At 41.9% G+C, this 14,163-nt stretch overlaps 1 protein-coding gene across 2 annotated transcripts in view; it reads right to left on the bottom strand.

Moving 5' to 3' along the window:
* Positions 1 to 693: 693 nt before the first annotated feature.
* The window catches only part of RAI14 (retinoic acid induced 14), a 181,230-nt gene continuing 167,760 nt past the window's right edge, over positions 694 to 14,163 (bottom strand). For both annotated transcript variants that reach the window (XM_088466963.1, XM_088466964.1), the window contains 4 exons: positions 12,213 to 13,736; positions 9,002 to 9,151; positions 3,684 to 3,749; positions 694 to 1,323 (listed from right to left, as the gene is read on the bottom strand). In XM_088466963.1, coding sequence (XP_088323089.1) covers positions 1,246 to 1,323; positions 3,684 to 3,749; positions 9,002 to 9,151; positions 12,213 to 13,736 — 1,818 coding nt within the window. In that variant the 3' untranslated portion in view covers positions 694 to 1,245. The remainder of the gene's footprint in view (positions 1,324 to 3,683; positions 3,750 to 9,001; positions 9,152 to 12,212; positions 13,737 to 14,163) is intronic.

The raw sequence follows: 14,163 nt of genomic DNA, 5'->3' as shown, positions 1-14,163 counted from the left end.
CCGGCGGCCGCTATCCCACCTGCCAATATCCCGACACTTACTGTACATCCCGACATGGGAATAAAGATAGGCGTTGAAATCCCGAGGCCTATCATTACCCACACTACGGAATCCCGACACCTGGCATACCGAATGAAGGTATGCCGGGTGTCTTAGCGTCTAGCCGCAGGGGGGGGTTAGGGACCCCCGGGGGGACAGGGGTAGACACTCCCCCTTGAGGGTTAGGGTGGGGGGAGGGGGTTAGGTTTAGGCACTAACAGGGGGAAGGTTAGGCACCCCTAAGGAAGGGTTAGGGGGGGGCGAGGGGAGTACTTACTTGTCGGGAGTTCAACTCGCCGGGCTGCCACGGTCGGTATTTGATCCGGCGGCTAAACAGCTGCCGGCATTACATACTGATTCCACAATAACTATTCCATACTTTTTTGTCTTTTGTTACACAGCACCATAGCCTGTCCACCTTATACCCCAGTTCCAGACTCTTCATGTCGTAGTGTTCCAGTCTTTATGGATTTTATTGTTTGTTTATTATGTTGGAGTGGGATCACAATTGAGACATTATTATTATTATTATTATGCACATGGAAAACATACTGTATATAAAATAAACTTCAAACTTTTCCGGAGAGTGAGACCCATGTATGTATTTTACTAGTCAGATCTATAAAATTAAGCAACAATAATGTTACAATAATCAAAGAGCTATTTTTTAATAATAAAATATAAAAAAAAATCAGAATATTACTGCATAAGAAAAAACTAAATGACTAGCCCTTCACTATCACGGTCTAAGTATAAGGGGATCTGAGTACAGGCTACAAAATCCGATTCGGGACAGTATGAAAACTGGCGCACAAAAAGGTGCTAACACGGTGGTAGAAAATACAACCAAATTGTCTGATTTGTTGCTAGTGGTTACAGCAACATTTTATGCACCTCAATAGTTTTCATAAACGTCTCCCAGTGTCTTCCACATATATGCTACCAAATGAGATCTAGTAAAATGTCTAGCAGAGGTCCGAAAAAGAAGTTCCTGGCAAACTATTTTATAAAACATGCTAACAGTCCATTACGAGTGCTGATCGAAAACGGTGGTTTCTTATCAAAAAATATATATAAAAAAAACAAAAACATAATTTTTCTGATACAGAAGAACGCAAACGTTTGACATCCAGCATAGTTGGGGGATCTCTGTAATACTAAGAGGCAGTGCTGTAGTAGGTGATCATCTCATTGGTGCCGTCAGTGTCACATTTTCTGTGATTGACTCTTACACATAGTCAGTATCTGTTTTAGCACTTTCTGGACATCTTCATCCATTTGGCCCTGGTCAGGGGAGAAGAAGGAGATCAGGTGTCACATGAAGGCCATTTAAATTATGCAGCGTTAAACCGTAAAACATACAAGACAGTGCAAGAGATAATAAACAAACGCAAACGCCTGGTTGCCATAAGTTAATGCATCAAGCAAGTGTGCCCATCTGAAAAGATTTAAAAAGAGAACTAAAAATGGACCTATAACAATCAAAGTCTGACTCAATCATACACGGGTACTGAAATTTTTTTAAATTGTCGAACACGTGATTTTTTTTTTTTGGGAAGATCATAAAAAGCATTTCTTCATTACAATTTGTGAATGAACTATGCTATGCAACAGAACACATTAAAATGTCTATGACAAGTAAGATATATAAGAATAAGCGGTAAATTTACTAAAGTGAGAGTTTTTAGAAGTGAGTTTTAGAAGAGATGTTGCCCATAGCAATCAATCAGATTCTAGCTATTACCTTCTAGAAGCTGCTAGTTAAATGTTACTTAGAATCTGATTGGTTGCTATGGGCAACATCTCTTTTAAAACTCACTTCTAAAAACTCTCACTTTAGTAAATTTACCCCAAAAGGGTAAATTTACAAAAATTCGATTTGGTCCGATTTTTCCCGTTTTTCAACTCTGATAGGATCGATCAAAAAGGGGCGTTTTTTTCACTTAAAAAATCGGGAATTTACCAAGTTCCCGGTTTTGACAGGATCGTTTTGATGGATGGTGTATTTGGACGATCCTGTCCGTTTTGAAGTTCTGATTTAAACGGACACATTTCTCTCCTGAACAAGCAGGCTGCACATTATCAGTGAAATATGTGCAGACTGTTTTTTGTTTTAAATTTTTTTTATTTTTAGGGTTAATTTTTTATTAAGAAAAATTGACGTGAGGTCCACTCCCAAAGGCAAAACAGCCCCAGACTTGCCAGCCTGTCCTGGTTTTTTTTCCCCCCCCTATAATTAAAACCAGGACTGGCCCTGCAGCCTGGTGCTGGTACCTAATTTACGGTGGAACCCTACACGTTTTGTTCCCCTTCATTTTAGGTACCAGGACAGGCCGGCAAGTCCGGGGCTGGTTAGCCTTTTGGGGGGGAAGGGACCTCACGTCATTTTTTTTTTTTTAAATTAACCCTTAGAACACACTTGGCATTCAGAAACCTACACAAATCACACTGATTTGTGTATGTTCGATGGCAACTCGCAGCTCAGGAGGTGGTGCATTGAAAACTTCTATCGAGTCCCCGATTTCAGTGTAAAACCGACTTTCGCAAAATGAATAATGGTAAATTCCCGATTTGTATTAAAAATTTGAAAAGTACTTCCGATTTGAGCCGATGGTGATGTAATTTCTATTGTTCAAAGCGCCCGAATTTGCGGCATTAAACCACCCGATTTCAAGCTGAAAAAAATGAAGAAATCACCCGATTTTAATGATGGTAAATTCCCGATTTGCAAAAGAGTGATATTATCACCCGAAAATGCAAATCGGGACCAACATGGATCTTAGTAAATTTACCCCTAAGTGTTAAAAACACCAGTAAAGTACTATTTAGTGGTCAGTTTAATTTATTGTATTGCTGGGGGGAGTATTGCAACGGCAGTATGACCAATTGCAAGACCAGGGGCTAGATTCTTGCCTGGTCTGACCCCGAAATTTTAAATGGCGATAATATTATTGCAATTTCAAATTTCGAGCTCAAATCCAGCCTATGGTCACTTTTGACCTATCTAAGCATGTTTCTCTATGGTTTGTTTGACTATTATTTTTATAGTATTTTTCCTTCTGGTTTATTTATATGCAAACTAATTAGATTTGGGTAGGACAGAACCAACCTCTGGCCAATCATTAACAGCAAACTGATGTATCAGGTAGCAGAAGTGTACACGGGCACTATAATACTACTTGTACATCCCCCTTTGCAAATAGTTCTCTTGCCACCTTTAATAAACATTAATTTAAAACTCCCTTTCTAAGCTGAGATATATACACTGTTATTATGTAAAGTATAATAACAGAATGAGGAATGAATACAAAAGTAATTATAAAAAGTGACACCGTATCAAACATTTGACTAGATTAAAAACATTTTTCTTAAAAATAAATAAATAATGTCAGGTTCTCGTTCCCTCTACTGGCAATATACATAGGAGTCACATATACATACGATTATTCCTGTGCACAATGGACAGAATTATAGACTTTGATAATAATAATTTCAGTGTAATCACTTTAAATACTTCGCTTTGGACACTTTGCATTTAGACAATTTGCATTTTAAAATATTAACGATGATAAATGCAGAAGGTTCTTACAGTGACAGGGCAGACTGAATAAATGAGGTAACACTATTATTAACGTGCACTTTACCTGAACTGCATAGAGTAAGTGCATCCTGTAAACTGACACTATTTCCTGGTGTTGCTTCTTGGTATCCTTAAGAGAAAAAAATAAAAAAGTTTTGGAGAATAACAATATAAATTTGCAATAAAATACAGCAATTCTACAGGGTTTCTGTTTTCTCTAAATATGTGTTATAGAAAGTAGATCTTCTGCAGGGTCCAGTCCAGTTATGGGGGAGATTTATCATAGCTTGGAAAGAGATAAGAGAGACAAAGTACCAAACAGCTTTTAATTGTATTTTTAAAACACAGCCTGTAACATGGCAGTCAGGAGCTGCTTGGTTGGTACTTTATCTCTCTCCAAGCTTTGATAAATCTCCCACTCTCCTATCACAGTTACTGAAAATAATTAGGTATAGGAGAGCCGCTACCAGTTACTTATATAGATATGGTAGTTAAGTGACTGTTTTCCTACAACTCCTCATCTCCTTTTCAAAATCTCTCTGGAGAGGAGACAACTCTCAGCCTGTTTTGTCATTGCAGAGGGGGGAGAGGATTTTACTGAGCAAAGGTGAGAGTAGCGTTTCAAAGCATCTCTGCTCGCTAATTAATGTGACATGCGGTTGCCATGGTAGTCACGTGACACTGTGGGAATTATTCAGGATTATAAATTATTATTAGTTGGAGGAAGGACAAAAGGGAATGACAACATATTTATTCTAGCCTGCCACAGCGATACTGGTTTTTATAAGGGATATTCAGCCATCTATTTATGATACAAGCTCACTGGGCACCTGCCCAGGGCTGCAATGTTAGAGAGCACAGGATAACATTTGACACAGAGGGCAGAATTCAATTGTTTCCAGCCCCCTGCGCGACCCGACGGAGCTATTCAATTGCTGCTCCTGTCGGGCGCGATCAGCTGCCGGCGCACCATTTCAGCTCGCACCCCTGGAGGGTATGAGCTGAAATGGGCAAAAAGTTACCTGCTTGGGCGCCCACACGGCACTTTACACGATCGCGCCCAGCACTTTGACTGGGGGAAGCCGTTTCACGCGGCTAAACCCGACCTCATTGGGCGCGATCAGCACAATATTCCAATCAATTTAATCTCACCCCGCAATCTCCTGTCACTTTAGACGGGAGATCGGGCTGGAGAAAACAATTAAATTCTGCCCAGAGATCCCAAATCTGTGGGGTGTTAAATGACTAAAGACCATTCATTCAAAAAGTGTGCGGTCTTGCCTAATATTCAATATCATGTCATGCTCAAAGCAGTATATACTTGCTGATCTTTACAGGGCTTGTGCTTTTATTGTGGGATGATCAGAACGGATACTGATACCCCGTTCCTCATTTCTTACACAAGCGTAAGCTGTAATCAAGAACAACTGTTTGGCACCGCCAGCCCATTGTGGCACTGTACGCGTCCGAGTAAATATTCCTCCGATGTTCAAGATAATTTGATAGACTGAGCGGAGTCCGAGGATATTTTCATTTAATTTATTCCAACACAGCAAAGCAGAATACAAGCCAATAAGAACAAAACAAAATAATTAAATTGGTTACACAGAGTTGTGCAATGTTACTAAACTCTTATTTATTTTTATATATTCACATTTTTCTGTACTGACAGTTTGACACTTATTTAATCTATACAGATGGGTCCACATACATCTGGCCTCCTGGTGCGTTAAACAGCCCTTCTAGTCGTGCCATGCTGTGGCGTGACTCGGTAGCGCAGAGAGTCTTTTTACCTTTACACCTTCAAATGCGTCTTATGCGCACAGCGATGTGAATAGATAGCACAAGCAGCTTCTGCTGATTAAAATGATATGCAGCATGCCTATGTATATCTGCATGCAAAATACTATGTTACAGTGTAATGTAGCATTTCGCATGCAGATACACCTGCACTCAGAGTATAGGCATGCTGCATATCATTTTAGTCAGCAGAAGCTGCTTCTGATATCTATTCACATCACTGTGCGAATAAGATGCATTTGAAGGAAAAAGATGCACAAAAAGACACTCGGCGCTACAGCGTCACACTGAGCTCCTGCGTTATGTGTGGCAGATTGAGCATTGTACAACGTTCCATAAATGGGATGCACTATGCTGAAAAATGCATTCAAACCTCTAAAAATGCAGCTTTTGAAGGTTTGACCGCAATTACCGTATGCACCATGCTCCGTAAAGCTAAGCTTTCCGAACCTTGTTCCCGTTAGGTAACGCCGTGCCTAATAGAAGCTATTGGGCTCGCGCATGCGCCGGCTGACGGCTGCGCACGTGCGGAAGATCATAAACCGAAAGTCCTCACACCACAAAGCACAGCTTTTATCAGGAGAACTGACCTTTGCTTACGGCGTCATGCATGCGGCGTTACTAAACACCGGTATGCATGCGATCACAGACGGAATGAGTCGCATCCACAATGCGATGCTTGATGCACCCCGTCCCATATCACTTACAGTAATTATGGACAGAGGTATAAATAAAGGCACAAAGTAGGAAACGTTCGGCTGCAGCCCCTGAGACCCTTTCCCTATGATACATATATATGGCTGGCATGGCAACAGGAGCCACCATTTTGTTTTGAGTGGAGGAGCCGTCATTTTGTGTATCATGCAGTGTCTTGAGTGGAGGAGCCACCTAGCAAAAAATGTAAGTCAGCAATGAGGAGTGTGCTCTGTAATTTCCAATTTATAGGATGTGCAGGACACATATGACTGTACCTGCTGAAGAAAAGAGTGACAGAGGAAGATCTCCTGCCTGAGGCTTCCGAAAAGAGAAACGTCCATTTTGAGTGGAGATCTTTCATTTCACTTTTAATATATTGCATTGTTTATTATTTTTAGACTCTTTAATACTCCCTTATATGCCTCTGAATAGAAACCTTTTACATGAACCTGCTGAGAGAACTTGGAATCACTCAAGTAGCTCTTCTGTCTCGGAAACTGTCTGCGATCAGTGAGGCAAATACATGTGATGTCCCAGCTGCCCGTCCATACTAAATGCTCATCAAAGAAATTGCACCTAATATATTCATAATAGTCTAAATAGACTCTGGTCATCCTGGATTCCACGTTCTTTATTTATGCTTCACTAAAAGGAATGATGCCAGTTTTGGCCATGGACATGGGCTTGCTACAGGATGTGCTTAGTGACACAAGTAAAACACCTCAAAAAAGATTTCATATCTATCAACCATTGTTAACCGCTTCCTGACCGGCCACTGGCCACTTATCGTGTGATGGCGGCTCTAGGGTTTTAGGCAACATTCTTTGTATCATCTCTTAATGGCCGCCAGGACAAGTCCTGTACATGACAGGTGGGTGTGACAAGGTTTAATAAAACCATCTGCCGCAAGATTTAATGCACGCTGCAATTAGATCCACATAGTACCAGATATAATAATGTACTAAAAACACAGACGCCAGTATCCTCTTAAGCATCAGGATACTGGAGCCGGAATCCCGACAACAGCCGGCATCCCAATCGTAAGACACCATACGGAGGTAAGTATTAGGCCGCGTCGGGGGGGTGCTGTTTGGGGGAGGTAGGCTTAGGCACCCCCTGGGGGAACTTAGGGTTAGGCACCCCCCCTGGAAGTGTTAGGGTTAGGCTACAGGGAGGAGGGTCTTAGGACCTCTGGGGGGGGGGGGGGGGGTAGGGTTAGCCCCCCCCCCCGGATACTTAGGTTTAGGGGAGGGTTAGGGGGGTAGAGGGGAGGGATAGTATACTTTACCAGCCAGTCGGGATGCTGTCCTTGCCGGGCTTCCAGGGTCGGGATTTGAACCGGCATCTCTTCAGCTGATGGTATTTCATACCCATTCCATTCTAAGTGCTGTAAAGCGTCAGACTGCCTCCTGTTGAAATAACCCACAACCACCACTGCCCCCTGACAATCCAATCCAGAATATGACATGGCCACAAAATGGAGCACACTAGGGGCTCCATTAAGGAATTAGGTTAGCTTGCCGCTGTTTATCACTGTACTGCTTACGCCATATACAGATGGTGTGAGCGTACGGTGCCCATTGCCGGCAATGGCGATATTATAATAAAAGGAAAGGGTGTCCAATGCCGGCAATGGGGACACGGCAAATGCCTTTCCTGCGCTGTCCCCACCAAGTTGAAGTGTAATGGGCATGCAAATACTGATGTCACGCAAGCGCATTAGTGAACAACTGTCGTTGGCATCTGGACAGCGGACACCCATGAGGAGGTGGTGGACGCACCTGGACAGGTAATGTTAAATATTGGCAGCATATTTGAAAGTAACACTGAGATACTAAACAAAGTATGCCAATGGTAATGAGTATCAGTAATAAACGTAGTCCGTAGTATTACTTAATACAGTGGTTTCAAACTGGGTGTCACTGGGCACTTGCAGGGGTGCATGATAAATATAAAGATTCCGCACTGATAAATGATATTATGATAAAAATATGTAGAAAAGAGGATAAAGACCTCTAAACCAACATTATGGTCAGTCATACAATATTTATTTATTCGATGACCCTCTGTTGGTGGTGACCGAAAGAGTTTGTGTAATACACATTCAAAAACCGTCTCCAAGGGCAACAAAAGACAAAAACTATCTTTTTGGGGCACTCTTGAAAACAATTAATTGAAAAATTAAAGATGATAGATTATGGATGATATTATGATCAATAACATTTAACCTTTATTAGATTCCCTCTTAAAAGAGTGATGGTTAATACACTTCAAATACATAGTCAATTGACAAATATCAATAAAGGTTACATTTTATTGACCATAATATCATCCATAATCTATAATCTTTCATTTTTCAATTAATTGTTTTCAAGAGTGCCCCAAAAAGATAGTTTTTGTCTTTTGGTGCCCTTTGCGATGGTTTTTGGACTTGCAGGGGTGCCACAGGTTGGTAGTCTAGGACTAAATTAAATTGGCAAACATAAAATATGTGGACAAGCAGAAGTGCAACCCTGTCCTCGACCACGTAACTGACCCTATGGATGATATAGAAGCACAATTTACTTAATGTAATAATTTCTGCAGAATTTCTCAATAAGAAACTTTGCTGTGAAAAAAATAAATGCTGATACTTTCAGGTGCCATGATTCAAAAAAGGTTTGGGAACCACTGCCGTAATATATCATTCTATACTTGTGGAGAGTTGATGTGGCCAGAGGTTTATGGCCAATGTAAAGCTCACTGGGTTTGGATGATATGGACCCTAGTGTGAGTTTTATGGGATAGAACATTTAGACTTCATGGGCTCTATATGGTCCACTGGGCTCTATATAAATATAAGTAAATTACGGAAATGATTAGTAAATATTGGGAAGAAGGACTCACCACCAACTGGTTCTGCAACTGTTTGATCTGCTGTTGTAGAGCCTCCAGCTGCTGGCCCTGCCGCTTTGAAGTGCTTGTGGTGAAGGAAAGCTGCGAGAGGCTGTTTAGTGCATCCTTGAGTTTGTTCACCTCCCTCGAGAGCTCCGTTATCTGCAGAACAATGCGTATACTCATTAGCGCAGACATGTTTGCACACGATCCCTAGTCTGTGCAGAATATATCTATAAACGCCCTTAAAAGACAATTTATGGAAGTGCAAAACATATCGATGCACAATGTCTTCTTATTGCGGAACTACACCATTCTGTCCACCCGATGCACACTTATGTGTACAGGCACAGACACCTTTGGCCTTCAAATATAGGGACCCTAGAACTTTTTCAGGCAGGATTATAGGTGCACATTGCAAAGCGCGTGGGGAAAAATGCCAGTCACTGCTTACAGCGCTGTTACCTGCTCTACATTTATTTACTGATTTTATTTTCTCCTAAAACTCTAATTGAGCATCCTTTAAAAGCGAGGGGACCTTTGTACAGATATGTCCACATTCATCTACTCTCCGTGCGCTACAAGTCGTGCCACACAACGCAGGATCTCCGTGTGACTCTATCGCCGAGCGTCTTTTTACCTTCAAATGCATCTTATTCGCATAGCGATATGAATATTTAGCATTAGCGAATAGTCAGCACAAGCAGCTTCTGCTGATTAAAGTGATATGCGGCATGCCTGTGTTCTGTGTGCTACTGCGAGTGTATCTGCCTGCAAAATGCTACGTTACAGTGTCAGCGGCTGTAACACTGTAACGTAGCGTTTCACATGCGGACACACCCGCAGTCGCACACAGCACATATCACTTTAATCAGCAGAAGCTACTTGTGCTAACTATTCGCTATGCGAGTAAGACGCATTTGAAGGTAAAAAGTCGCACGAAAAGACGCTCAGCGCTACAAGGTCACGCCACGGCATGGCGCGACTAGAAGGGCTGTTTAGCACGCAAGGAGGCTAGATGTATGCGGACACATAGGTACATTTGTGACAGTGTGATCTACTGTATCGCATAGGTACCTGTACAGAATGATCACCTGCATCACAGCGGTCAGTGGGCCTGATTCAGACACGCTCGCAGGCGCTGGCCGCTCGCGAGGTCTGTGGGCGTGTTTTTTTTTTCCCTCCGGCCACTCGCAAAGTGGAGAGACCATCCACAGCTTGTGCGAGCGGCCTGGAGCCTGTAGAGATAATCGCGACCATCGTCCTTGCGACGATTCCCTGTGGTAGGGTCTCGGCTGCTGCAAGGCCTAGTGGACTTCCTGCTCTAATAGAGGCGGCGGTCCACTACTGACATCAGTTGTGATGTCAGTAGGTCCTCCCTCAAACGCCAGGCGTTCCTAAGGGAACGCCTGCATTTGGCCAACCACCCCCCCTACAGGCCTACAAAACAGGGCGAACTGTCACTCACCATCGACAGCTGCCCCGTCTTGTAGCAAGCCCCGTAGCGACTGAACTTCAGTCGCTCGACGGGACTCACGCTTGCGAACGGCTCTGAATCAGGCCCAGTATGTGCAACAGCCTGTCCTGTTGAAACTATAGGGGTATAAACGCACTTCTTGAGTAACCATTAAAAAATAAAAAGTCCTTTTACATGGGTATAGTTGATCTGCTCCCCTCTGCTTACCAGTACAAAATCTTGTTGTATTAGGACACAATTGAAAATGAATGTATGCACCTAGCCTTCATTTAGGTGTAAACAACCTGATCTGCCTAGCTCCTCCCAACAGAATATGCAAATACATGCATACGCCCCCTACCCTCACACATTTAGGTGTAAACAACCAAATTGCCTAGCTCCTCCCATTAGAATATGTAAATATGTGCACACGCCCCCTACCCTCACTCAGTTTACACTATATAATTTCTATTCAAATATATATTTAATTAATACAATTCAACAACAGATTAATAAAATAATGCCACTATCCTGATGCCCACAGCTGTGCACTCGCTCTAAACATTAGCATACACAGGACAATGACATGACATAACATTGGCCCATGTTTTACACTTCATAAATGATTCTTAGAGGTGGTAAAACAGTGTAATTCAAACATATAAATCCTAAAGAGATACTAATAACAATTATGCAAGCATATGCTAGTATTTCAAGAACATATTAAAGCTATATAATATTTTAAATAACAGTTTGGACATGATCCGATAAGAAGGGAGTTTTGAAAAAGGACTACTCAATAGAGAAGGCTGATGGTGGAACATTTTGGGGGCATTCACTCCCCGTTCCGATAGCACATCGCGTGCATCGTTTCAACATCACCTAGCATTGAATGCCAAAGCAACAATAACTAAAAATTAGGGATGTACCAACTTCATATTAGGATTTGGCTGGATGCCTAAGCTTGTAACAAAAGATTATGCAGAATACCTAATCAAATTTACATCCGAATATTCAAATTACGATTAATAAGGACAAGCATAAATTCTTATCTGTCACCCAAGCCTTGAGAAACAATAAATAATCAGCATCTGGCTAGCAGGGTGCCTGGAACGGCACCGTACAGCCAGTGTTACTGCAGCCAGCAGCCTGTACAGCAGCCAGGGACATCCTGAGGATGCTCCGGCGGTGCTGCTGTCCTTACCGCAACTGGCATCCCCGCCGCCGCGGCATCACATCATGCGGCCAGGGAGGGAAGGGCGGACAGGGGGGCCAGCACAGGCCGCTGTGAAGCCATGTTATGGATCTGAGATAAACGTTCCCCTTAAAACGAAAAAGACATAAAAATCAGGTGGGGTGACACCAATACTTGTAATTTTAGTTACAACCTAGCACCTCCTACTTGAATCCTTTCTCTATTTAAATGCAGCTTACTAGAAACTAGAGACCTCATCAAAGCCTCATGTGTCAATGACGTCACTAGAGTTTAGTAAATTCAAATAACGATGTCACCGAGTGTACAAGAACTGAAAAGAGACCAGTCCACAAGATTTAAAATACATTGGTGAAGATGTGTTCAAGCACTGAGAAGAGCGGAGAAGAAGTGGACCAGTGGGGAAGGTGGCCATAGCAACCAATAAGCTTCAAGGTAGCAATTATCATGTATATTCTATAAAATGATTGGCAGAAGCTGACTGGTTTTGGCAACTTCTCCACTGGTCCATTTTTTCATTCTTTGCTTGATACGCCTCCCTTATTGTTACTAACCTTTTTATCTTTGTCTTCTTCTATTTTTGAAGTATTTTCCGACAAACTCTTCATTTCATGTAGTTCTTCTTGGACTCTATCACATTTAACACGAAGTTCATTGATTTCCTGCTCTTTTAACTTAAGATGACTTTCCAAAACTTCCTTTTCTTCCTTTAACTGTGCAATTTCCCTTTTAGCCTGTCTACTCTCTATAGAACATGTTTCTTTCTCCTTAGACAAATCACCAACTTGCAAAGCTAACCTACTAATTTCTTCTTCTAAAAACACCTGTCGTTCCGCTAACAATTTTTTAGTGACCACTGATTCTTGGACAGAAGTCTTCTCCTGCCGTAGCTCCTCTTGTAAACTCTTTATTCTGGATTCCTGCCTGGCAACCTGCTCTCTCAATTCACTTCTCTCAACTTCCAAAAGTCCAATTGTGTTTTTCAAGTCTTCAATAACCTCCGCGTGTTCTAATACCATTGTGTTTCCCTTTACGTTGTCCAACTGTTGCTTCAACTCACATACTTCTTCTAGAATCCGAGCATGCTGGGATGCCAGATCTACCAAATCATTCTCTACTTTCTCTTTGCCTTCTTCAACTTCTTGCAAAAGCTTCTCGTGCTCTTCTTTATGAATGAAGTCCGATGAGAGACTGTGGGATGCTTGCCTTGTCTTTTCCAGTTCGGCTTGGGCTTTGTTGTACAACAAAGACAACTCGCTCACTTGTTTGGTCAACTCATCGATCGTACTTGCCATGTCTTCTGCCACCTGTCCATTCTCTAGTGGAGATGCAGACTCTGCTTGGATTTTTAATTCTTTCTGCAAACTCTTTATTTCTTCCAGCAATTCTTGGCGCTGAACACTAAGTTGGGCATTTTCCGCATTCAGTTTTTCAATGACTGCACAATAAGATTTCTCCATCTCCTCTTGTCTCTCTATGGGCACCAAGGTAACAATGCTTTGTGTTACCACATCTATCTGGTTCCTTAAGTCATTCATCTCATTTTCTTTCCTTTCGCTTTCAGCTAAGACATCCTGGTATTCTCTCTTTAGTGCTTCAAACTCTTCGAGCACTAATAAACTTTCCTCGCTTGTTTTCACAACGCCACCTTCTTCCGGCTCCTGATCCACTCTTGACATCCTTTGCAGATTTGGCTTTAGAGGCAGGTCTCCTCTTCCATCATTGGGTGATCCCTGAGATTGAACGTCTGTATCGGAAGCAACGTCTGAAGTCTCCGTACTGAACGAATTTCGGACACCTGTGGAATCTGATGAGATCTGGGCTTCCAGGATCTTTCGTATTGTTTCAGACTCGTCTAATTTAATTTGCATCTCTTCTATGATTTTTTCCAGATGCTTCACTTTTAGGTCGTTGTTGGTCACCTCCAGTTGGGACTCGAAGGAAATATCAGAGTTCTCTGAAATAACAGCTGGTGATTTTGCTTCTTGACTTTTGGCAACAGATAAATTTAGGTCAGTTTGTGTAGAATGGAATGAATCACAGCTAATATCCGTTACTGCCCCAACACTTTCTTTTTTCTGCAAAAAAACACAAAACATATTAATGATTACGTACATAGTCAATAAACAATATTTCTGATCTTCTCAATGACCTAATCAATTTTTGTATGGAGTAATTGTAGACTGGAATAACAATAACCTCAATACTATCACTACTCCACAGACTTCTACATCATGTGCTCATTCCCTAATGCCCCAACATGGGTTGTTTATTGGCTAATTTCTCTTAGAAATCATCATGATGCCTTCCGATGGGCAATGAGTTCACCATGATGGGGTGGTTCAATGACAAAAACCACATTGCTTTGCTGTATTGCGTATGGTCAATGTAATGTAAATATGTGCACAAACAGAAGCACGAACTTGTCCACAACTATATAACCAAACCTAAGGATGACAGGCAAGCACAACTTACTTCACTGTACTATTTCGCTACATTGTTTTC

The sequence above is a fragment of the Taudactylus pleione genome, unplaced genomic scaffold (assembly GCF_031769625.1).
Source record: "Taudactylus pleione unplaced genomic scaffold, aTauple2 ptg000068l, whole genome shotgun sequence".
Taxonomy (NCBI): Eukaryota; Metazoa; Chordata; class Amphibia; order Anura; family Myobatrachidae; genus Taudactylus; species Taudactylus pleione.
Note: the sequence above shows the minus strand (reverse complement) of the source record. Positions and strands in the feature narration are given on the sequence as shown.